At 45.6% G+C, this 25,863-nt stretch overlaps 1 protein-coding gene across 2 annotated transcripts; it reads left to right on the top strand.

Annotated features, from left to right (window-relative positions):
- Positions 1 to 382: 382 nt before the first annotated feature.
- GDNF (glial cell derived neurotrophic factor) lies at positions 383 to 15,939 on the top strand (the record flags this gene model as incomplete). Of its 2 annotated transcripts, none has more annotated exons than XM_082013782.1 (2): positions 383 to 455; positions 15,455 to 15,939. In XM_082013782.1, the coding sequence occupies 2 exons, from the start codon at positions 383 to 385 to the stop codon at positions 15,937 to 15,939; spliced, it is 558 nt and encodes a 185-aa protein (XP_081869908.1). The 2 variants fall into 2 exon arrangements, with proteins under 2 accessions (XP_081869908.1, XP_081869907.1); XM_082013781.1 differs by having other exon boundaries at positions 383 to 554.
- Between the last annotated feature and the right edge of the window lie 9,924 nt (positions 15,940 to 25,863).

Here is a 25,863-nt window from a genome sequence, read left to right as displayed (position 1 = left end):
GACACAGTCACACCTCCACCTCCCTGGCGGGGTGGAGGCTCCTGGGACCCGCCTGCCCACATCCCCCAAAAGCAACTGGCTTGGTCACAGAGGGGCTGGAGGCCATCCTGTGCCTCCTGATCCCACACCTCTCACTGGGGAGAGCCCACCTCCCTCGGTCTGGCAGGCAGTAGGGGTGGGAGGCTGAGCTGCACACCGGTTTGTTTCCCCCTGCTCTGTCCCCAGGCCTGGCCAGGGTGGACCATCCTGATCTAGGGTGTGAGGCTGCGCAGCTTTGTCTCAGGGCTGGCAGGGAAGGGCGCAGGACTGGGGGAGCGCAGCAGCTGGGGTCTAACCCTGCCTCTCCTCTCTGCCAGGGGCCCGTGTTGGAAGGAGATCTAAGATGAAGTTATGGGATGTTGTGGCTGTCTGTGTGGTGCTGCTCAACACGGTCTCCACCTCGCCCCTGCCCACCGGTAAGACGCCTCCCAAGGGGCTCCCTTCAGTGGTAGAGGGGCCTGAAGATGATCTCTCTCCCATCAGCCTGCTGCCTCCCTATGCTGTGCACAGTGACTGTAAGAAATATTCCCCTTTGTAGCCACCGCTGTCTGTCTTGTTAAACCCGCTCCCCTTTGCCCAGGCATCAGGGTGAGGAAAGGACCCCACACACTTTCTGCCTCCATTTCTCCCCCAGGCTGGCTCGCTGGCTCTGGTCTTGCTCCAGCAGCTCCAAACCAAGTCATCCTCCAAAGCTTGGGGTTGGCAACTGGAGTAGAAATGCCCCCCTTCCCTTTACACCTCCAGCCCTACCTTCCTGGCAGGTGCAAGATCCCTTTGGTTGGAAAACCTGGAGAGATGGGAAAGTTAGTTGTGTGCAGAGGAGCCGGGAGGAGGATCGGGTACATACACTTCCCAGTGCAGGCACTGGAACCCCTTCCCCACCTCTTCAGCCTCCTCTCCCTGCTCAGACCTGCCGATGCAATTATTAACTGTCTGTAGTGGGCACAAGTCCTGATGGAGACTGGGCTCCGTGGTGGGAGGCACTGTACACATCCTCTAGTGCTGCTGAGTTTCATTAAATCCTTCTTGGATCTTCATCTCAAAATTAGTGTGTCTGTGTGGAAATTTACAGAAGAATATGGTGGCAGATTAGGAGCTTGATGCAGAGCAATTCACATGAACTGTCTCACAGTAAGACAGCTCACAATCCAAATGACAGATAATAATAATAATTCCTCGCTAATAATAGGTCTCCTACAACAGCAAATACAGGGTTTTCACAGCTGTATGTGAGTGTTACGCTAACTCTTGTGGCTTTTTAAAGTGAGAGTTAATGTGACTCAGTAAGAAGTGGCAAAATACTCACATGAAATGTGGAGATGGTCACTTAGCAAAGGCACAGATGCAGCTTGAAGGTTGCTCCTTTTGCCCTTGCTCAGCCCTCTTTGATTAGCTTGTTGCAGGGTGCAGACAGTATCCAGTAATTTGGATTAATTTTTATCTCCTTATCTGGAGGCATGTCCTTTCCCTGTGCCTGCCCCAGCCCTGCTCTGGTTTCTCCAGGAGCAGCCGGGCTAACACAGTGTGGAGGCACCGGCTGGGGAGTCGTGTGCCATGACTCCACTTTCATCCCTTAACCAACACCCATCTCCTCTTCCGCACACATATCTACATCCTTCCCCATCTAGTTTTCTCCCTTTCCTTTTCTTGCTTGTGTTTCCCCCCTGCTGGCATCTTGCCTAGGCTACCGCCTCCACACATCCCAGCCCGGGCTCCTGCCGCTCACAGACCAGCAGCCCCTGACGTCCTTTCAGCCCCTCAACGCAGGGAGGTCGTCCAAAAGTGCTTCATCCCAGGGCTCCAGCCTGCCAGGGCTGCAGGGCCATCACATGCGGTGATCTTCTCCACGGCGAGCTGTGTGGCAGGATAGCTACCATCCTACAAAAGGCAGTGATCAGCTTTTCAGGCCACTGTGCTGGTCCCCACTGCACAGGCTTGCTGCAGCGCTGGTGGCAAGAAGAGCACCAGGGGAAAGCATCACCAGTCAGTCTGTAGCCCTGGCAGAAGCTGCGGGGTGGGAGAGCATTAATTCTCCATCTTTCCATGGTGATAGTATTTGTACAATGCCTACTTTTACCTTGAAACCTACTTCTGGGAATATGGTTCCTGGTGAGCTGGTTTCTCCACAGCAGCTCAAGGGGACAGGCAGCAGTAGTGGTCTCGTCTGCTCCCAGTGTCCAAAACTTCTCGCTGTTGCCTCTTTTTTTCCTGTAGATTGGGTAAACAAGAAATGGGAAGAAAGACAACCTGTGTTTCACCTGAGCTATGGTAGTATCAATAGGCAGCCTCTCCTAGATATCTCTGTTTCCAGGGTACAGACATGGGCTTCGCCAAGCAGAGCTGGGTCGCAGGTTATTGCCCCGGATAATCATTTCAGAAAGGGCTGATAGTTTGGTCTCAATCTCTTAACACACCCTCCTCTATCGGAAGTAGACGGCACTGGCTGCAAGGGGAAAGTAAGCAGTGCTGTTCTCCACAACAGAAATTGGGCAAAACCCAGGCAGTTCCTGTGGTCTTTGCATGGCAGCAGTTTATGCAGCACCCATGCCTGAAAGTCAGAAACTCTTCCCTGCGCTACGTGGCCAGGTTGGATGACTCGGGGGAGACCTGCAGAAAGATGGCTCGAAGAGAGCAGTGAAGTACTTTGATCCACTTTTACACTGGTTTTAGTTGATTTAGAAGTGTGTGGTGTCTGGAGAGCCACAAACTCTGCAAACACAGAGCCCACGAGGCTGGTCCTATCTGGGAACACCGCTGTCTTCCTGCCGCTGCAGCACTTTGTTTGAGTTGCCACTGTCAGTGTCTCTGACGTACCTGTTTCTCTCCAGCCACCATTTGGTGGCATGTGCCCTTCAACACACGGAAGACATATAACGCTGTGCACAAGAGGACTGGGTGCTGTGCGCATTCAAAGAGGGGTACACTGCTCTCCCCTCAAGCGATCCTCATGCAGGCAGGGTGGGGAGTAGCAGTTGCACTCCAATGTGCATTGCTTTTACTCCAGAAAGGTCAGGTCTCCCATATATTGCTTGCAGCAGGGGTTAGTAGGGTTGTGAGATCAAGTCCTGCTCAAAAGGTGCTCCAGCATCTTGCCAGAGCACAGATCTGTTTTCCCAGGCCCTTGACACCTTTTTGTGTTCTCATTTGATGGGATTGCTTTCTCTGCAAAGTGCTCTGAGGTCACCTGATGTTGCCCCATCCCTTTCAGATTGGCTTGGAACCTTCCTTCGTTCCAGCCTACAGGCAAGGTCCTAACCTCCTGGGCTGATCAGGTGTAATGTTCTGACCTTTGCTGTTCGGGGCAGTAATTAGAGATGGCAGAGGGTGTTGGCAACTGCAGTCTTCTGCATTTTTTAGTGGACTGGAAGCTGGAGTGAGAGTAGCCTCCATAAATGTAATGCATTTGAGATGAATGGAGTGTTCGTAGGTGTTTTAGCCATCAGTGTTATGGGATAGCTTATTTCACACAAAGAAGAGTAGCCGTAAAGTTTGTGAGGTTAGAAAACTATTTCTATGTTTCCCTCCTGCTACAGTCTGCTGGTGGAAGGACACAATTAACTTAAACAGCAAGTGCGAACAGAACAAATATAAATCAGATTACTATAAACTAAATACTAAGTCAGCCCCTTCAGAAGCATGACAGCACAAAGGGAGCCAAACACTTTGTTTGACTTACACACAGTTCCCAGCAAATACATTTTGTAACCACTTGCTGCTGTATGGCCACAATCAACATGTACGTGAGGACCAGGAGTGTCCTAAGGTACAGGATGTGATATATAGTCACTTGATCAAGTGAGCATCTTTAGTTAAGAACTAGTGGTAAGCACGTACAATTCAGTGAAAAATCTCACCATGGGCTCTTCCCTCCTAATAGGAAGAAAAGGTGTTTTTTTGCACTATAATGTCTGAGTTACTCTACAGCCAGTGGATGGTCATTTGTTGCTGCAGCTCCTTTGGTGTGTTTGTTATGCTATAACACACCATGGTACGTGTGCATTATACCTCTGTTAAAAACTCTTCATATCACAGTTAAGAGGTATTTAATGTTAAGTTTCTTCATTTAGCTGCAACATTATCAACTAATATGGAAAATACCTAGAATAAAATGATATTGTAGGGCTCTTCAAGGCAAAACCAGTATTAAATAATACTTCCAACTGAACGCATTTCCTTCCCTACAATATTTATTAGGCACATTCAGTGTTACGAACCAGAACTCTAATGTTTCTCTCCAGGCTTTCCTGCTCCACACACCTACGGTGTGGCATACGCACTTTAGTCTAAGACACCCAGAAGGTGCAGGGGTAACCTCCCCATGCACAGTAAATCCAATGCATCGGAGAGGTATCTATCTGCCACACCAAGCAGGTACCACACTGCATCATTTGATTCATGGGCAAAATCCTAGAAAAAGAAAGAACAGGACACATCTGGGTAAATCCAGATGCATGTAGCCCTAGATGCCAATTTCTCCATGGTCTCAGGTATAAATACTGAATATACTCCTGTGAAGGGTGTTCTGGGACTTAAGGAGGAAAGGACTGGAATGCAAGAGAATATGGTTTTATTCTCATTTAAGGAGTTATCCTTTGTTTAAAGTTTTATGTCTTTGCTGCTTTTCAATTTAGTGACCTCAAAAATTTCCCAGTGGAAGTGTGGATCATTTTAGATGTTTTGCAGGTGTGGGTTGCTAGATAACATACCTGAACATGCTTTTCTTGGTCACCTCTCATAGGCCTCTTCAATATCTTTTAGAAACCCCTGTGTTTAGTGTCTGCAGACGACAAGTCGCAAAACTATTCTTGAAAGGCTGAAGAATTCAGCTGTGTAGTGACTATTGATGAATTGATGGGAGAAGCATTATTTATCCACTAGGAAAGGATCCTCAGATTGATAGGGTGTAATATCTTTGTAAAGTATATTGTTTGTGATTAAGACTGCATAAAAGAGGTTTAAAATATTTAAAGTTATAGAGGCTGAGAGAAACCATTGGGATCATCGAGTCCCATCCCCGTAACTGCAGATGACCAGGGATGGATATCTAGTGCAAATACCCCACCTTCATCCTCCACAGCCAGTATCAAGCAACTGCAAACTAAAACTTGTAGTACATAGGCCAAACCCCACATAACTACACTTGTTGTGGATTCTCATACTTCTGAGGTAAAAAGTTAAAGACAAGTAATAAATGAGGAATACTAAATATTGCAGCAATAACCATGTACAGGATCATCAGACATCTAAATAAGCCACTGCCACATTAGTGCTGGTAGAGTGGCTGACACTGCAGAACGCTCTTTTTTGACAAAACCATGTGTAGTTTCTGATCAAGTAATATTTGGTAAGGGGAACCAAAGGAAAGATTTCAATGAATCTTGGAAATCCAGTTCTGATTTCAAAGAGGAGAAAGAAAATAGAATCAAAAAGGTTTATTTGAGACAGGTACAAACAACCATTAAGACACAAAATATACATTAGAGTATGTCTGTTCTTAAGATCAAGGACAGAAAAATCGTTTTGTGAGGCTTTTCAAGTATCAGCATTCTTTTTAAGGAATAAAGCCACATTGTATGACTTAGTAGATACTTTGGCTGTATGTATTGGTACAGCACTTAAACTTAAACCTGCAGGTACATTTCTTTGAAATCAGTGGAACTTGTTCAAATGTTTTAATGATTATTGAACAGCAATAGCCTTCAAAAGAAGGAAACACTGAAATCAAAATACTTGTTTTCCTGCGTTAGGGCCAGGCAATGTGACAGCAGGTATGCCAAAACTTCTCAGGTGGCCATGTTTTTAGAGAGAAGCTGGTCGTATCTGCTTTATATAACATGCTACATGCAAACATCTGGATGACCTCTGCTCCCATCCCAAGCATGTAAGATTTCTTTGGCAAAAACTGTTATTACTCAGGAAATTTCTTGCAGGGACGTGTGGATCCAGCATAGTGGCTGGGGAGGAGCGTGTGCTTCTGAGCACACGCCAGTGCCGTCTGGTGGGCCATGGTCCATACCTCCCAACATGAGACCTTCTGCAGCAGTGCGCAGAGCACCTGCCCTAGAGCCAGGGACTGATTTTCCAAACTGCAGTATTAAAACTTTTCATACCATTCCTATTGTAAACACATCAAAACGCAGGTAGTGAAAAGCAACAATGGAAGAACACATATTATTTATAGGTCAGATCAAAATCCGATTGCAGCAGAGATTGCCACAGGAGGGGCATCAGCCATGGTTTTGCTCAGACGGCTCTGCTTTACTGCCTCCAGGGAAAAGACCGGGATAGGGTCCCTTCCTGCTGCTTTGCGAAGCAAACCCTACCCCTAAAGCCCAACAGGAGATGCAGTGTAAGAGCACAGGCAGCCCGGGAACAGTTGCTGCTATTTATTCAGGAATGCTGTTCCCATTCAGTGAGCTAGCACGAAAGTGGGGCTGGGTGACTGATGAGGGATTTTACTGATGCCTTGCGAGGGCTGGGCTGGATCACTTCTGCAACAGGGATGCTAAAGAGAATTTCTTTTTATTACCAGCAGTATTTCCCCCATTAAATTCTCAGTGCCATGCCTGTTCTCTGGCTGCACGCATTCTTACTAACAGAGGTCACAGGTTTTGGGTCCCACTCATACATACTCATTTAAGGCTCTTACAGGGTTGTGACCAAACCAAGTATTAACTGTAAACCCAGGTTTTACTGGAAAGATGGATATTTACTAAGCATGATATGGATTTGGAGAGGTACAAGGGCTTAGTGAGGAGACAACAGGCAGGTGTGTGCCTTGCCCAGGTTTGGCTCCTGCTCCATCTCTGGCTTCAGGCAGGCTGCTGGCACTTTTTTATTGTTCTCCCCTTTTACACTCTTTATGCTGTAACTCCTCCAGATGCACAATAAGGCCCTAGCGCGAACGGGAGCTGTCACAAAACGTGAAGGGTGAGGGTGCTGAAGGGTCTGCTGGGCTCTGCTCCTTGGTGCCTCAGAGCTGGTTTTTCAAAGCCCTGCATCAGAGGCAGGACCACATTCTCCTGCTGCCCCTTTGCTGCTTGGCTGCCAGATGAGACACTCCTGTGCCCACCCCAGAGAGGCCAGCGGAGGGTCCAAGACCCAGGCGCCAGCCCGAAGTCGGGCAGGATCTTGTGAACAACCCCGCTCGCACCAGGTGAGGAGCAAGAAACTCTTGCAGACAGGTCAGCTCGCCAAGGCCGCTGCCTTTTCTTCACCCAGTTCATCCGACCTTGCGGTTTCCCCCTGCTCTCAGGCGATTCCCCCAGCTGGCAGCAACTGTGACGGTCCCGTTGTTTCCCCCCTTTCTTCTCCTGGTGGGAACCAGCACTTTGTAGCTGTGAGAAAGCAGGCACAGGATGCAAGGGCAGGCGCAGCCAGGCAGGGCAGTGTGAAAATAACAGCGGTCTCTGCAGATTTGCCATTATGACCGACACGTGGGAAGCGGCAGGGTTAGCTAGCGAGCTACAAGCACAAAACCTGGCTGCTCCATCAGAAGCAAGCACACCAGGAGGGCTAAGCCTGTGCCTTTTTCCAGGGCTGCCTTACTGTACCTGACCTGTGTGAGCAGCCCCGGAGTCATCCTCCAGGTTACTTTGCACTTTATCTTGGCCAGAGATAAGTGACACCAGCGAGAGGCTCCATTCCTTAGGGCTGTCTGAGTCGGAGGGGGGGATGCAGCATACCCTGGGAGCTGGCGAGGCAGGGCGTGAGTTAGTGAACCAGAACTGTATTAAACATTTAAAGATGAGCTGACCCTGGTGTGTTTGATGCTCTGTTTCCTAATGGACACAACCGGCTGGTTTCCATTTCACTCTTAGCCCCATGGATTTTCATGCAAGGCATGAAAGCAAAGTCGTGCCTTAGAGAGGTGATATTTTCATTGCTTAAATCCTGAAAACCTTTCAGCTTAACTATTTCCAACACTTGCCTTTGCTTTGATGACTGCATGACAGGCTTTGTTTTTCATGAAAAGTATTTAATTTGCAATAAAATAAATGGTTTATCCCCACAACAGTTGATGCTTTTTTACTTTGCAAAGCAGAATGATCATCTCATTAGTAATTTTAACCTCGCTAAGTTGCATTTCCACAAACAGGCTAGTCCGAGGGCCTCCTAAAGTATGTCTCTGTAGTGTGAGATGAAGGGATTCTGTGTTCAGACAGGGCATGTCCACTATAATAAGTACCTGAAAACACTACTGCAAAGCAAGCTAAATACAAAAATAATTAAGGAATAAATTGTATACCAGAGTAATCTTCATAAGCAACAAAAAAATGAGCATGATTTGTTGCAGTCACTGTTAGAAGCACATGAATTGTCTATTTCCCACTAGCAAATGGTCTAAGAAGAAATATCTTTGTGAGTGTAACTTCAGAGAACACTTAAAAAATAACCAGGAAAGAAAGGGAATTAAAATATTTTAGTTATGAAGGGCCCAGATTAAAGTACCAGAACTGTTTTTGAAGAAGAGTCCTTTGATGCTAACACAGATCTGGATCTTAATCTGAATTTTCTAAATAATACTTACCGTTATAATGAGTTGGAGTAACGCCCTTGAACTTTGAAATAGTACTTTATAAACTAGAGTCTGAATGCTGCTGTTTGAATTTCTGTAGTTGAAAGACAGCTGTGCTTGAGTGGAATATCGTGGTAATTTTATTAAATGTTTGGCCTAACGTTTTGATGTAGCAGCTATACACTGCCACAAATGCATGCATAAAAGTTACAATGTAAAGCAAAAATCTAATTTTATCATTTTTAGTATACCTTATATGACTTCTATTACATCACTTTAACCCAGGATATGCAAAGTGCCAAATGATGCTGCAGTGCTGTAATTACATTTTCCCAAGATCAGTATGGAAAAATAGTCTATACAGTTTCAAATAACTTCAAACATCAAATTTTTATAAGATTAAAAAAAAATAGAAAACCAACTTATATAAATTATTATTTTGCAATTAATAGAATTTAAGCTTTTCTTGTAAACCATAATAGATGGCATGATCAGAAGAGACTGTAGTTAGCCTTTGAAATCCATAGCCAGGCACCAAAATGAGTAACTGGATTTTTTTCTCAAAAGCTGAAGGTCCATCTGTTCCCACTGAAATCAATTTGTGGTCAGGTACAAACTGAGGGTTTCTTGCTCTACCATGCTGGGTTACTGCCACTGCGGGGAAATATTTGGCTTTAAAATAAATCTGTTGCTAGTGAAATCAAAAGGATAGTTTTACAAAACATTATTTTGATCACATTTGAATAGACAGAAAGAAATTGTCCATTTTTCCTTAATGGAGACTGTTTTCTTGAGAAATGTGATGAGTTTGGTTTGGATATTCATTTAGACCTATTTTATGTAGAAGTTCTATCTGAACACTGCATAATTTATTCTTGTAAAAAATGCAGGCATCAGATCCTGGTCCTGCTGGCACATGGTGTCTCCAATTAATTGGAAATGCAAAGGCAGACTGCGGGGGGTTTGCAGCGGGGAAGGTGCCCAGAGGAAGGCACGTGAAGCAGAGCTCCAGGGTGGCTCTCTAAAGAGGCTGGTGGGGAGCACCACGGGCGTTTGGCTGCAGGATCCTGCACCTGTATGTGCTGCCAGCTCCTGCAGTGCCCGGGGGACAGGGACTGTGCTCAGCAACGAGCAGGTCAAAGCTTCAGGTTCCAGGAAGCCGGAGTGAGGTGAGAATTTCGATTGGCACTCAAGAGGGACGTTCCTAACCCAAGAGGCTGGGTCAAAGCTGCAGTCTGAGTGTGCCCTAAAGGTTCAGAAAGCAAGCAAACAGTCTGCAAACAGCAAGCAGAAGGTGCAAATATTCTTGCGTTTTTAGTTAGTATTTTAAACGAGTCTCATTTCTTCTTTTTTTTGCTTGAGTCCTGGAGTTCTGGGCATTTGGTGTTCACCAACTGTGCTCCCAGCCCAGTCACTCTTCTCGATGCCCATGTGCACCAGTCCCATGATGTTTCATTCTTTCCTTCTTTGCTTTTTTATTCATTTTCTGGTCATGTGAGAAACTCCTGGCAGATCAAGAGCCCTGGTTCAGCTGGACCTGGGACACCAAGAAGGGGCTCAGAGGCAGGCTGGCGCATGGGCTGCCATGTATACCCCTTTCTCCTTCTCCAGCACTGGAGAGCAGACTAGTGCTCGGGTTGCCACCAGAGGAAAAGGCTCTGCCTGTTCCTGCCTGGGGGATCAGGTCCTTGGCATGGCACTGAACAAGGGAGCGTGGCAGGGAGCTGCAGGAGGGCGAGATGAGCGGGAGCAAGACACACGTGCTGCAGCCCCGCCGGCACTGCTCCTGCCCCACGCTCCTGCTGCTGAGGTGCTCGGCAGAGGCGCTGCACAAGCGCGCATGTCTGCGCACAGACTGCCTTCAGGATTTCCCCAGGGAGCTGGACGGTCAGGGAACAGCTTTCAGAAATGTGGCATAAAACCCAAATGAAACTGCATGACTTTGCGCTGGTCTTGTGAGTGCTCATGGCACCGTAGTCTAAGTGGTAGGGCTCAGCCCATCACATTGCCCCAGTGGGATCTGTGAGCCTTTTTCCCAGGCTGTGCAAAAGTTACACAGAGGTCCTGTGTTCCCTGAGGGAGGATTTTACATCCCCAAGACATATGGTCCTTTTCACTCAGGACACACGTGCTTTGAGGTGCATCACATGCGTGAGCCAGCCTTTGCTAACCTATATTGAGTACATGCTGTTGTGGGCTATCCCATCCTGTCCTATCCTGTCCCATCCCATCCCGTGCCATCCCATCCCATCCCATCCCATCCCATCCCATCCCATCCCATCCCATCCCATCCCATTCCATCCTGTCCTATCCTAGGTGGCTTTGGACTTTTAAAGTCCAATTCCTTCACACCCTGGAGCCTGGGGCCAGGGACTGCTGCTCAGAGATCTGCTTTCATTGCCATAGTATCTGAGCATTATCTGCCAGTACCTTATACAGTGGGACAGGCATCTGTCATGCGTTCTCTCAGATTTTCTACCAGAAGGCAAGTGTGGTCAGTAAACTAGTTTGCTTTGAAAAAATATCTGTGTGTGTAATTAGATATATTTGTATGTCTGTATGTGTAAATACAACACACATATACACACATGCAAACTGTGTATGTTACAGGAAGGGATAATAATGTGTGCTTCTCCCAGGGGTGTGAAATCCCCATGGAAAGCTGTCTGCTGCACAGTTAAGTAGCTCAGTCCATGCAGTATTAGAGAAGCAAAGCTGCTGGGCTCTTCACGTTCATTCTGAGACTATAAGCGTTTTCTAAACAGTATTGTAGACAGAGGGGTAACTAAGTACCCCTCAGCTGAGTTGCTTTATTCAGGTTACAAACCAGCACTCAATGCCAAGGCAGCCTCTATTGTCCGCTGGTGTTCCCTGGCCATGCAACTCGGCTCAGCACCCCCTTTGCCCCCAGCAGCAATTAGCACAGTGCAGAGACCAAACAAGTGCTCGGCACATGGTGGCTGTGGCACAGAGAGGTGTCGGCATCCCTGGAGCACATCTACCAAGTGCTCATCAGGATTGGAGTGATCCTGCTGTCAGTCTTCTCCACCTTCTCGTCTGTCTGTTAGTCTTTTATGGTCTTTAGTCCTTGGTCAGGGGTTATTGCTTACATACATATGATGTCTGGTGGTAGCTTCCTTAGCACTTGCCTCTAGTTCCTCCCTTGTTTCAGCCTGTCACACCTGGTGTTAATGCTGGTATTTCCACTTAGTTGCCCAGGGTTCTACTTCAGCAGTTTTTAATACCATTTTGTTTCAGGCTCTCAGGCTTTGCACCCATACTTATTGGACAGCTGAATATCCCTACTGCGTCATGACTGGCATCTTAGCATAGGCTGCTAAGTCAACTCTCATTTCACTCCTGGCTGTCAAGGTTTCCTTCAAGCCCCTGCAAGCCTCTCCTAGTGACTGTTTGTAGTCACGCTGATAACTATGCTTCGTTAAGTAGAAGAAAATTAGCACCAAGCCACATCTGATCATTATGAGCCCCATTGCTTGGGTCCATGGTTCAGTGGTTGCTGGGTCCAGCCGTGCTGCCAATTACCTTATCTTCTGGTTGCAGCAAGTCCATGTGTGTAGGTAGGGCTTCTCTAGTTGGATACGCTGTTGGCTTGATTACTGGTACTTTTTGCCCTACTGCTTCCACCTTCTGCAATGTTGACACCCCCATGTCTGCATTAGCAGCATTGCATAGGGCTCTTCTATGGTGTGTTTCCTCCACCTTAAATATCACAGGCCACTTTCAGCACAGAAGGCTCTCAGCAACATTAGCTCCCTTGGTGTAGTTGGGGTAGTGATCACACATGAACCAGGATAGATGTCAGCATGGGCTCTGAGCAGGAACACCTTCCACATTACGGGCCTTTCCTCCTCTTTATCTACCCTCCAGGGCATATGTGGATTGACTCGGGCAGGACAGTGCTTGAACCCTATAACTGTCTGATTAATATTTAACCAAAATAGACCCCTGCGTATAGCAGTGTTGCAGTGGTAGGTGATATTTCTGCACCTGAATTGCAAGCAGTTTAAAAATTATGTGCCTAGTTGGGTTGTTACCTCTTCAGGTAATGCACAGTTTTGTTTCTCCCTTCCTAGGTGGGGGACACAAAGCATACCAGCCTTGGGACAAGTATGAGGCTGAAGGTTATAGACGAGAATCTCCATGTATAGGTTGGGTTTTCCTGTAACAATCCTCTGTCCCCTTCCTGATTTGTTGACCATTGCATAAATTTCATTAAACCCTAGCATGCTTCCCTGATGGTTGTATTTCACTATCCACAGCCAACGTCTCATTTTGTCATACCGTTGCTACAAGGGTGAGGCCAAGAGTATGTGACAGAGGTGTGGGCTGTGGTAGTCACAGTAGTATGAGAGGGGTAGTTTGAAGGTGAGAGCCTAGAATGGCTCAGCTAGAGCCATCTTTTCAGGAACACATCCTTCTCTTATTGGGTTACAAGCTAAGAAACCTAGTTTCTGTGTGAGAAACCACCCAGTCCCACAGCAACAAATGCCTCCTGCTAATCCCCTCTCCATCTGTATCTGTGCCAGGGCCAAGCTTGTACTTCAGCAATGGGGGCTGTGCCAGCTCCACGTGGGTCATCTTGCTTGACTGAGTCTAGCAAGGTGTCCCTTTTTGCTTTTAAGGAATGTAGCCCACCCATTGCCTTGACATGGACCTTGCTCAGTAGGGCAGTATTCGTATAGTGTAGGCAGACCAGCCTGTCTGTCACTCAACAGAGCTGAGTGGTGCATCCAACGGACACATCTATCCAAGCTACCCCCCTCCAGCAGGTATGGCTTATAGTGGGTGTTTTGGTGCCTGCTACAGAGGAAATGACAGAGGAGTGCGAGAAGGGTGCACTTACCATTGGTGTCACAGGAATATGGGGCTTGGTGCAGGGTCCTGCCTTGTTCAGGTCCCATATAGGTGTATAAATAGCAGCCATCCCTCCTTCATGTCTTTTGGCAGTCACTGGTCTGCGAGATTGTTGACTTTAGCATAGATATCTGTAAAACAAAGTGTAATTCACTTTTCCCAGTCCCAAACTCTACAGTTTATAAGATCCCGCTTCCCATGTGCCACCCTCATTATGTGAAGATACAAGATTGCCTGCCTTCATTACTCTTTCACCAGTCTATATGTTTTTGCCTGAGCCATCCATGAAAAATCATATGCGTCTCATACATCACTGTTTTGTCATGCAGGGGGCCCTGTAAGATGTGGCTGCTTTGGGGAGGGGTCCATGACCCTCCTTAGGTGCAGATGCACTGTGCTTCAGCAGGTTTTTGCACTAACAGAGTTAAGATTCTGCTGCCCCCATCTCCTCTGTGTTTGGTGCTCCTGTAGAGAACAGGAAGGTGCACCGGTGCTAGGCAATGGGAGGCAGCTTCATGTCTTCCTCTCTCCTGTTAACAGAGTCCATGCCACCGCCTGTGGGCTGGGTACCTGCGCTGTCTGGTCTCCCATCAGCGCTCCTGTCTGCTACAGTGCTCATTAGGGAAAGGTGGTGCTGAGCCTTTGCCTAACGAGCTGTTCCTACCTCAGCACCTGAGCAGGTGAGAGCCTTCGTGGCTCAGTGGAGGTACCAAACCCTGGCCAGGTGCACTGCACTGGGTATTGACTTTCTGAATATTTGCAGCTCCTGGGATATTTGTAGGGGTCCTTCTGGAGATGAAGGTCCCGTACATGCGGGGCTGGTCCTTAACACTGGTCTGTTAAATGGGTGGGCACTGAGGAGTTAAGTACAGAAAGGAGCACCCTCTTACTGCAAAGGAAGTGAATCCTCAAGTCTTGATTTTTGGCACAAGAAAAATAATCTCAATACTGCAATGTAATTTATGTGTTCACGAGACAATCATTAATAATACAAGACATGGGCACCTACACATGGGCTCCTGACAGCCTGACCCTCCATTAAGTCACTGTATTCACTAAAGCAGATCACATTGAGAAATTTAGTCCACTGGAAGTTTAAAGATTTCAAAATGCAATTTTTTTCCAAATCATGCTGAAAAGGTGAAATCTGAGAACATTTCAGAACATGTTCAGTTTCACCCTCCTTGAAGAGGCTCATTCTGCTAGTATCAAAACATTTCATTGACTTCAACATTTAATTTATTTGAATAATTTGTCACTGGTAGAGTGTGTATCAAGTGAAAATGAAATACGCATTTTAACTTCATAAAAAGAAAATGCATTAATAACATTTCTGTTGAAAATTAACATAATACTTCTATTCTGATCTATTTCTACTCAGTCTAATCAGCATCTTGTAATACAAAATATTTCCATGAGAAATTTTTCAAAAGCTCTGATAATAATTATCCCCTAGAATCAGTAAAAAAGCAGGCATTCAGCCAGGAATAATAGCTCAACCTGGTGCCCCAGGAAATTCTTCTTTCTGTCTAGCCCAAAAACCTTATCGATAGGTGGTTTTGCCAATACTAACTGCAGCTGGTGTGAAAAGACAACAATTAACAATTATAATCACAAAATTGCTTTAAAGAAACCTCATCCTCTTGCTGCTTTTCTGGGAAGAGTCTGTATAATTCTCTACAGTAGCTTCACCCACCCATTACCTAATGTTCATATCATGACATGCTTTTCTTTCCCTCGATTTTGGCAGGGCATATTCAATATTGAAAGATGTGCTGGAGTGCTACCAGGCATCAGCAGACACCTACAGAGATACATATGTATCTCATTTACTTTTCCCCAAATGAGTTTCCCTGATGATCTAAACTGTTCCAAACTCTCCCTGATTTCTGAGGGTCCTGGGCACGCGCTCTGAAGTGATGGGCAGAGCAGCTTGCATGTGTCTAATGTTTTTGAGCCACAAATGGACACACTTAATGACAACTGACATGTGACAAAGCCTTTTCTCTCTTTCCCAAACAGCTAATATGCCAGAGGATTATCCAGATCAGTTTGATGATGTAGTGGACTTTATTCAAGCCACCATTAAAAGACTGAGGAGGTCACCGGATAAACAGACTCCGATTTTTTCTAGGCGGGAGAGAAACCGGCAAAACGCAGCCACAAATATAGAGAGTTCCAGCAAAAAGGGAAGGAGAAATCAAAAGGGAAAAAATCGAGGATGTGTCTTAACAGAAATACATTTAAACGTGACTGACTTGGATTTAGGATATGAAACCAAAGAAGAGCTAATTTTCCGGTATTGCAGTGGATCTTGTGATGCAGTCGAGACCACCTATGACAAAATTTTAAAAAACTTAACCAGAAAGAAAAAACTAGTCACTGACAAAGTGAGGCAAGCTTGTTGCAGACCCACAGCCTTTGATGACGACCTGTCCTTTTTGGACGATAACTTGGTTTACCACATACTGAAAAAACATTCCGCAAAAAGGTGTGGATGCGTCTGACGGCTGCACACCAGAGGCAATGCCAGTTTTGCATTCCTGCTACAATGCAAGGAGAGGGACCAAGGTTCCCGGGGATGATTCTGCTCAGAGTGGAGAAAAGAGGACCAAGAACGCAGAACAAGGGGTTGTGAGAGTCCGGGGTGGGGGGGCGCGTGAGGTAGCGTAGGAGGATGGAGGCTTTTGACGTTCTATGGGAAGTACATAAAAGCTCAGGTGGCGATGCCGGCAGCTGGATGGCGTGCGCACTCCCTTTGCTGTTTGATACAGTCCACCGTCAGTGAGACTCGGATCCCTGAGGAATGTGCTTAAAAACACAACCTTGCTATACCATGCTGTGTTGTAGTTATACCGTCCATGCCAGGAAGCTTAGATGAGAAGTAGCCTAGGAGTACCTTACTCATCCCCTTTGCCCTCAGCTTTACTGGACAACACATTGTGCTACTGCTCACTGAAGGGCAGTTCCTAAGCACTCAGGACAACTTCCAAGCTACAATAAGATTAACCTCGTAAGTAAGATGATATCAAAATTCCCAGGCTCAAGTTCTGTAGCGCCAGTATCAATAGAAAGCAGAACAGTTCCACTTACTGGCTAAGTTTGGTTATTTCCATCTCATGTTTCTTCAAAACGAGTGCAGGACTTCATTCTTCTCCTACCTATGAAAACAAGTTGAGTTTTTAAGCACTTCTTCCTAGTATAGTAAGAGAAATAACAAGCCCGGCCTACACAAAACAGGTTTCTTTTGGTTTACAAAGGACTAATGTCACTTGCGTAACTACATTTCTATTCGGTCATTGTGAGTGAGCAGAGACTACTTGATGCAATGCATCCATTCAGAGACATAAATATACAGAAGATATTTATTGAGATTAAGTTATTGTTATTTATTACAATTCAGTAATGAGTCTCCTTTCCTTATTTATTAAAGTTTCTTTTCAAAGGTGCCAAAGTAGAAGGTGCTTGGAAGATACAGAGAGACAATGAAGTTGGGAACAACGGTCCTTGTTTTTGATTGAAAGTGTTAACTTGAATGCAAAAAATCACTTACTTTACCTTTTTTTCTTTTAAACAAAATCCTGATTATGTTCACAAAATGTAGTGCTGAAGCCTGCAGCCCTTCCTCCTGTTCACTAATACTTTTGAAAATTACTGCAGTCATACATGTGCAGGAGAAACAATGGCTCTGGACGAGTGAGGGTTGCAGGACTTGGCTCAACTTTAGCAATTTGTTAGAAAAACTAATTATAGTCATATTTTAAATGTAGCCACATTTTTTTCTCACACTTTTTGCCAACTGACATATAACTATTGACAAATGGAAAATAATCACATTTAGCCTTATAATTTCTTGTTATATTTATTTGAGCTTTTCCTTCCATATTTCCATATAGATGAGGTTAAATCCCTCTTACTAGTTAGCCCTGGATTTAATATAGTCTGCAGGTAAACAATTGTGTTAAGTAACCAAAGTGTTTTGTATAATTTGTTGAAATATTATAGGATCATACCCACGCAGCAGAACAGTTTGAGTTCCCTTAGGATGAGGGAGGTTGTACAGCAAAGGTGTTCATACCTGACAGCTAATGCAAGCTCTCATCATGGAGACTTTTTTCCCAAAAGAGCAGCAGTGCAGGTCACTAGACGTACCTGACAACCAGTGAAGCATCAACTCCCACAAAAACAACAGGAAGAAAAAAATCCCTTCTGAAAACAAAAAACCCCGATGGGCTGACATTTTATCTCATGCATGCAATGGCTCTCCAGACTCATTTTGCCCTGGACCCTTTGGGGCATCACAGAAGAAGGGTCTAGAGGTCAAAAAAGTCCAGAACAGGCATATAAAGATGTACCAGGTATATGAAATGTAATTCAGCCCCAACCTCCGCTGCTTTCCTGGGCAGTCAGAGGGCAGCGCCAGAGCCTACCCGGAGGGTCCTTTCTCACACTGCCACAGGGACGCCTTATCCTTTGTGCTGGGCAGGGGTGGTACAGCGGATACCACCACCAGCATTGGCATGATTCGGGCAGTAAAGGCTTGCTAAGCTGAGGGTCAGCTGCGCTGCTGGGCGGGTGACCAAGCGCAGTGCTCAGAGGTGTGCGTTCACTTGCTCCAGTTGCTGAAAACTTGCCCCAAAGCATTTTCTGTGCAGCTTGAAAAGGCTGCAACCAAAGCAAATCACTATATTCAAAATACAAAAGGGTAAAGTTTGTGATTTTTTTTTTTTTTTAGACCTTACTGAAGACAGGAGTGTGCTTCTCTGGAGTTTTTTACTTCACCTGCGATTTGTGTCTCAGTCATTTGTGTTAATCAACCAAAGTTCTCTACAGACTTTATTTTTGTACAATATTCATTTTATAACTTTTTACAAAATAAAACTCCTTTCTATTGTTACCTGGTTGTTGCTTGTGCTTCTTCCCCATTGTACTGCTTCCATGCTGCAGTATTGCCCGGTTTCCAACCCGCATGGGACAATGCTGAAGAGCCAGCAAGTTCTCTGCGCAGGGGATCTTTCTTCTTGTATCTCACTCAATGTGGATCAGAGAGGTCTGTAGCTTCTTAGCAGCACATAACATTAATGGGACATTGCAATAAATGGCTCAAAAATGCACGGTAAGCAGTGACACAGTAATCAACCCAGTGGCAGGCTTGAAGCCTGGCGTTACCCAAGCTGTCCCTTGCCCATGTGGGTCTGCAATGGCTTCATGGCGGCCTTGGCTATGCATGGCCACAATTCCATGGCATTTTGCTTTGTTAACGCAGGTGTTACATCAGTTAGTTAGACGAAATTTTGGCAGTCCTTTTCCTTCCTTTAAATAGGAAAATACAACTTGAGCAATTTTATTTTCTGCCACCATCATGGAAAAGATGAGGGCATGTTTCGTGGCTGTGGCCAGCAACATTTTCTTAACTGTTTTAAGTACTGCAGTTCCCATCACAGAGCTGATAAACGTATGCAGAATTACAGGTTTCGACACCAGGCTCTGTGCTCCTTGAAACTGCTATGGAGAGGAAGAGGGAGCATCTGAGCAGCGAGTCAGTGAGCAGATCAAACACCCTTTCCCTTAATGTGCAGCCTATGGATGCTGTGGTTTCATTTGTGCCAAGCAAGGCCATGCACACAGCTCTAGCCCAGCTGCTGGAACAGAAAGCCAAGCTCGCAAGCGCTGCTTTTGAGGCACATGGTATGGCAGGCATTCCTCCTTGCTTGCCACTACCTCCGCTCCCTGCAGCAGGAGCCCACCCGCCATGCACAAAAGGCTGCTGATTGCGGCCCGGTTGAATATGGCACACACTAAGTGTTTGGCATGAAAATGACCTGCAGCTTCACGTTCAGCGGAGATCATGCACTTTCCCCGGAGCTGGAGGCAGTGTCTACGTGAAACACAACTGTGAGGTGCTCTGAAGATTAATCTCTGATCTTATAGCCCAAACCTTCTCTCTGCTCTTACGTGGATGGGGAAGCACAAGGCCGATGCTGAAGCCTTGTTTGGCCTCATGAAAGGCTTTGAGTGGGCCACGTAATAGCTGGCAGGAACAGGTTTGCGTGCATGGAGCTGTTTCACCCTCCTTCCCTGTCCTTCCTGGTGAGGATAATACTGGAGAGAGCACACGGGGTTTTGAGCATGGGCTCACCACTGCTGGGCTGGCGCCTTCAGCCTCATTTTCTAGTTAGAGTGAGGCTTGCAGTATTTCCCTGGCATCCCACGCGTGATAAGCAGCTTGAAACCTTCAGCTGGCAGGTAGTGCAAAAGATCTAAAAAAGGACTTAAACTTTCATTTGTCACTAGATAGTGCCAGCGCTGGGACAGACATTATGTCACTGAGTAGCAGGGACAGCACAACCCTGGAAGGAGGAGACGTGTCCCAAGTTAGATATATTATTTACAAGTGAGAGGATGGACGAAACCCCATAATTATTTACACTTACTCAATACTAAAATCAGGAAGATGTTAAGTTTTATTAGTTGACATCTTGAAAAGGATTTTTTTTTTTTAATTTTACTTTCTGTTTTTTTGCCTCGGTTAGCATTGTGTTGTCAGACAAGAAGGGCTGATTAGAGACTTGGGACAAATCATGAACATCTAAAGAAAAAGCAGGTATTCTGAAGGAGGGTATACTTAGTGATACAGCTTGGAAATCTGGCCGTCACCGAGTCCTCTCCAGCAGAAGGGATTGCAGCCGTGTACATCGCGCAGGCAGTGTCACTCACAGGCATCAAGAGAGAAATTGTAATAATACCAGGTCCTTCTGCAAGCTCTCCGTGCGCTCCATCCCACAGCTGGCTGGTGGTGCTGGTTGCAGTGCAGAGAGGATGAAGTAGGCAAAACTGTGTTTGATTTTGGGTTGTTTCACCCCTGCCCACGAAAGGGGAGAAAGGCCAAAGGCAGCCAGTGCCCCAGTCTGCAACAGTGCAGGAGGAAACCAGCAGCAGCCTCGCTCCTTGCAGTCTGGATGGCTAACCAAAAATACAGAGGAAAATATCAGGATGAAGAAAACAAATGGAGCTGACACATTGTATAAATAGGTCTTCAAATGTCATGCATGGCTGGAACAAAGACGTTTTGTTCCAAAGCAAGAGACAGCTTGAAATGGCTCAGTAGTACACATTGAGAAGTTTGCTTATTTGGAACAGAGCTCTTCTAATGAAAAGGTTAATTGTGTTGCAATGGAAAAGAAAAAAGGCGAAGCAGAGGCCAGGCCTGCACTGCTCACCCTAGCAAAATTTCCCACTGCTTGAAGTGAAGATTTTCTACGGCAAACAACACAGGACTGAACTATAATAAATTATACAGTAGGTATATTCACGGGTCAATAAGAATATCTAAACAAACCATATATTCTAGCAGTATTAATCCCACGGTGCTCAGCTCAGTCGGATGCTGGGAAGTTTCCTTGGGCAGGCACCAAGTGCCAGTACTCTAGGTCAGCACCGAGACATCTTAACTCGCCGCTGGCTTTTTCACTCCAAAACTGTGGCATTTTGTTCACTTTTCCCCAAAAAGGGTCACTCACAAGTGTGGAAACCTTTCAGCTTTGCAGCTGAAGAAATGACAAAGAACATGATGGGCTTTTGAAGGATGCAAAGGATTGCTGTAATTACCCACAGGGCTGAACTTCCGTGGGCGACTTCTCTAGCTTTTTGACGACAATCCCAACCCTGGCCCACACATGTAGGTTTCCTCCCACTGCCCCAAACCTTTGGTTTCCTGTCTGCCAGCACATTGGATGAGGAACACTTTCTTCTCTGTCACCCCAGGGAAGATAAGATACAAACATCAGTCCCTGGCCCAGAGCTGCCCACCTTATCCCCAAGTGGACCTAGCAGGTCTAAAGCCACCAATGTGCTCACCAGAGCTGCTCCATTGACTGTTATGGAATTATTCCAATTTCACAGGAGTGTAAACAAGTATATTAAAGTTGATTTTCTTGGCAATAGTCACAAAAAAATGTGAAGACTGGATCCTTGGACAATCCCCCTAGTCTTTCTATTTCAAGTTTCTCCTACTTACTTCATGTGTCCTGGGATTTCCAGAGCTTCAAGACATTTCACTGTGCTTTTACCATGTTGCTAATATCCCCTTCTTTACTCCCTCTCCATTGGTGCTCTCCCACAGCTTTCTCTTCCTTGACTGTCTCATCACTCCCACATTAATCTCTGGCATCACAGATGCTGTAAACATGTCCAAATATTCCTTTATTTCAAGATAAAATCATTCCCCTCTGAGATAAAAACAAGGGTCAACAGGCACTCCTTGTTAGCATTTGGTATTATTTTTAACAGCAGTTTTAATTTGGATATGAAAAAATTCCTTAAAACCCCCCACAGCTTAGAGACAACTTTGGATAATTCCGAAATTTGAAAAATACAGAGACTCCTTTCGTGCAAGTCTAGGCAGGTCTTCTGGGGGTGAGAGTGGCTGCAGAGCCAGGGCAAGGATGAAGATCTCCCAATACCCCATCTCTGGTAGTGGCCTTCAGCTGAGAAAGGAGAGTAGAATAAAAAGCAAAGTGGGAGTGGTATTTTCCCTGGAAACCCCACCCCAGCTCCAACAATTTGCAGTTCAGGAACTCTCTGAGCCAGATGTTTCATTGGTGTCCAACAGCCCTTGGCAGGTCTGTCTCCCTGGGAAGGCACCCAACATCCTCCTCTGTGAATTTATTTTCAGGCTCCTCTGCACTCTGGGGCAATTTAATTCTGTGCAATGCGGGTAAGCACTTCTCTGCTGGCAGTAAACCTCCATTTCATCAATTGCCCACTCATTCCTGTGTCCTGATGAGTCTCCAGTCCTCCTCCACCTTCGTAGTCCACGTGGGTCTCTCCAAACTGAGGAGTCCTCAGACACCATCCATTGTCTTCTCTCTTTCTTCCAATCAGACCACGTTCCTCCTGAAGGGAAGATGCTCCTATCAGGATGCTGGATGAGAGCAAACCCTGGATTTCCACAGAGGTTTCCACGCTGGTATTTTCTGTCTGATTTCCATTCTGTTTCCAATAATTCCTTTCAGGTGCTGGATGGGGAACTCATCAGAGATGCCTTCAGATGCAGCATGTTGCATCCTTTGGGAATCTCCTTCATTTAACTCTGAACTTTTTGCCAAATATCAGGTCTGAACCCAACTAACTCCGATTGTGTTGGTCTACACAAGATATCATGTGGCAGCCAAAATAAGATTTCATTTTACTGATGTGAAACCATTGTGTGAAGCTGCTGTGGAGCCAGAAGGCATTGCCCCAGGCTGAACCACTGTGCAGTACCAACAAATACCCACCTCCCAGAGCTGTCAATGCATGGAGATCCCGAGTTTCCAAGTCTGAGGCACCCATCTGACTTAGGAACAAATCTTGTGTGCCATTGCTTACAGAAAGTTAATTAAAGGGATCTTGTCTTCTGAGAGCTACTCAGAGGGCTGCCTTAAATTAAAAAAAAAAGAAGGATCATAGACAATGAGTTGGCCTTTCTTGAAAACAGTAATTACTGGAGGAAGGGATATAGCAGTAGGCCAAGGACAAGAAACGGTGACCAAGTGCTGCTGCAAACAAGGGATGCAGGGAGAACCCGAAATGTGGCACAGGCCATCCCTCCCAAGCTGTGATAATCAGTGGAAAAGAGTTTCTGTCAGGCCAGGAAACAAGTGGGTAAATGCAAAATGTATCCAAAGGAGAAAGTTTCTGTGGCTCTCACATGGACTGGGTGCCTACCACAATAAAGAAATGAAGATGACCTAAGGGGCAGATGTTTGGAAGGAGCTGAAGAAATCTCGCAGCAGTTTTTTCTGGTGTTTATGGAGGTCCAATTCTGCTAACAGTAAATCTTTTCCTATCAAAGATATCCGGTTTCAGTTCAGCTACAAGTGGGAATGTCATTTAAAAACCCAAAGCAAATTACTAATAACGAGGCATTTTTGCAAGGACACCCCTTTCTGACAACTGGTGGAAAAGAAAATTGTAATAGTTAAAGTTCTCCAAAACCTTGGACTTTGTTCCATTAATCTATTCAGAAAGGCTTGGTAACATCTTAGGCTGATTTTTTACTGTCAGTAATATGTGACTGTTACAGGCCAATGCAAGTAGGTCTCAGCAGTAGACTGCGGGTTGTAGTTGCCTGTGAGTGAGTCTGCATGTTATGTGTGAGTATGAAACAATGAAGCACCTCTGTGTCATGGTATCTCTTTGGCTAGATGCTCAGGGGAGATGGTTTTAAATCCCTTCAAATCTTCGTCTATTCTTTTAGAATACATGTGATATTGGCCATATTTAATATAAACAAATCTGTCATAGATTTTTCCTACACTACATTGGCGACATGACATTTCCCTACATGACACACTTTTTTGTACAAGGTGAAATAATGCAGTCTAGAAGTATTTCCCCATTCCCACTGTCTGAAGGATAAATGGAAAACAGGAGTGCCCATAATCAGAGGTTACAGTGATGCTGTTGTATTTATGACAAGAAAGTTCATTAAAAGTTTCGTGTATTGGTTTAATTTACCCATCTCATGATAAACCATGAATCTCCTCTATCTTCTTTGACACTAACTACAGACTCAGAAGTGTACTTTAAGATTGCTGTCTGAAGGTTTTTGAGCAAATATGGTAAAGCCTCTCTTAAAGGTAATCCCCCTGAGCCCGCATGGTCTCAGTCATGTTTATTCACCTCTTCCAGTGTTACAACTCAATAAATACTGCTATGGCTTAGCTAGGACAGCCACTAAATGTATAGTTTTATGGCTGAGTCTGCTCTCTGGTGCTCATTTAATCATGTGTTTTATTGTCAGCTCTTCTCAAACTGTCAAGCGCTGTTCCTTATGAGAGAGGGACCTGCTTTCTGTAACACGCGTCCCCCCTAGTCCCACTCATCATTTAGTACGATTGCCTTTCTTTTCTCCAGTCTGTTGATGACATTTATGGCTGTTTTTTCCCCAAGAAATAGCACATTTTTAAAACAGGGCCTCTTTTTCTCTCTTTAGTGCTTTGGCTCAATAATTTCTCACACACTAGAAATGGCCCAGCTGATGTCTTGATCTTTATATCCCTCCCCATCCAAGAGCCATAAGCAGCAGTGAAAACTCTGTGTGGACCGCTTTTGCCTTTCTTCAGGAGGCCCCATGGAAAATCCCTTTCCTGCTCAGCTCGGTAACACAAATGCAGAAGCCACCCATGCCGTGCTCCACCGCACGTGGCTGCTGCTCACTATGCCCAGCCTCTGCCACCCTCCCTGAGCACGGACACTGTGAGCGTGGGCAACCAGGCCAATGCCATGGAGAAATACGGACATTTGCTCACATTCACATCCAACAGCAGTCTGACAGCAGTGGCGTGACACTGCAAACCGGTGGTATGTAAAAGTGACCTCCGTGGTGCCCACGATTTACCGATGCTGTGGGGCTCTCTGTGCCCATATAAAGTCTCAGAATAGAATAGAATAGAGTATTTGTTTAGTTCCCCATACTATAATAGTTGGAACGGACCTAAGCGATCATCAACTGCCTGACCAATTCAGGGCTGCCCAAGTTAAAGCAAGTCCTCTGAGCCTCATCCAAGGAATAACACAGAAGGATCGGGGCAGGAGGGAGATGCTGCTTCAGCAGTTACCAGCCTCATTTGGACCTGCAGGGATTCACACAGACAACTGTTTAGCAAGAGGAACCAAGCAAATATTCTGCATCTTGGACTTTTATGCATTGCCACATACAAATATTTTAAGAAGAACAGTAAAGATTGACTGTTTTTCCTATGCTTTTTCAAACTCAGCAGTTTGTTTCTCCATCAGAAGTCGTCAGCTCAGCAAAACGGAAACCTCTTGTGATAACTCAACCATTCAGCCAACGCTTCCTATGGCAAGCAATACAGAGAGCTCAGCTCACATCTCCTGTAAATCTCACACAGCACATCAGGCTATATGGCAAAGCTGGAACAAAGCGCTCTGGCATTGCAGAGCTGAAATACTCCACCAGGTTTTGAAAGAACTCCTTAGCTACCCGCTCCTGGCACTTCACTTCCAACACTGGTCTGCAAGTAGGTTGTGTCCATCCTGACAAGTCCTGTGATCAGCCAACTGATGGGACGCTACTCAGGGCATACATATTCACACTTTCTAGGACATGGTGAAGCGAACAACAAAGCAGAAAAAATCCATTCCTTTCTGATAGCTAACCACTACAGAAGCATCCTGCTGAAGACAATTCAAGACTTCCATTCCTGCTATGGAAGATAGCAACAACTTTCACATTGTCAGTTTAAGGGGAGCAAAATTGCTTGAAAAGAGAGTCCTAATAACTGCATTAAGTAAGTCACACAGTTTTAATCCCATCATCCATGTACTTTCGAAGTGTTTCCCAAAAGCCTAACGCTTGCTCTAGGCTGTCTGTGCTGCCAAAAATTGCCAAAACTGCTCAGCAAACCAGACGGATGAGAGTGCAG

Source organism: Phaethon aethereus (assembly GCF_964289735.1).
Source record: "Phaethon aethereus genome assembly, chromosome: Z".
NCBI classification, from domain to species: domain Eukaryota; kingdom Metazoa; phylum Chordata; class Aves; order Phaethontiformes; family Phaethontidae; genus Phaethon; species Phaethon aethereus.
This window is presented reverse-complemented; position numbering and strand designations above follow the sequence as displayed.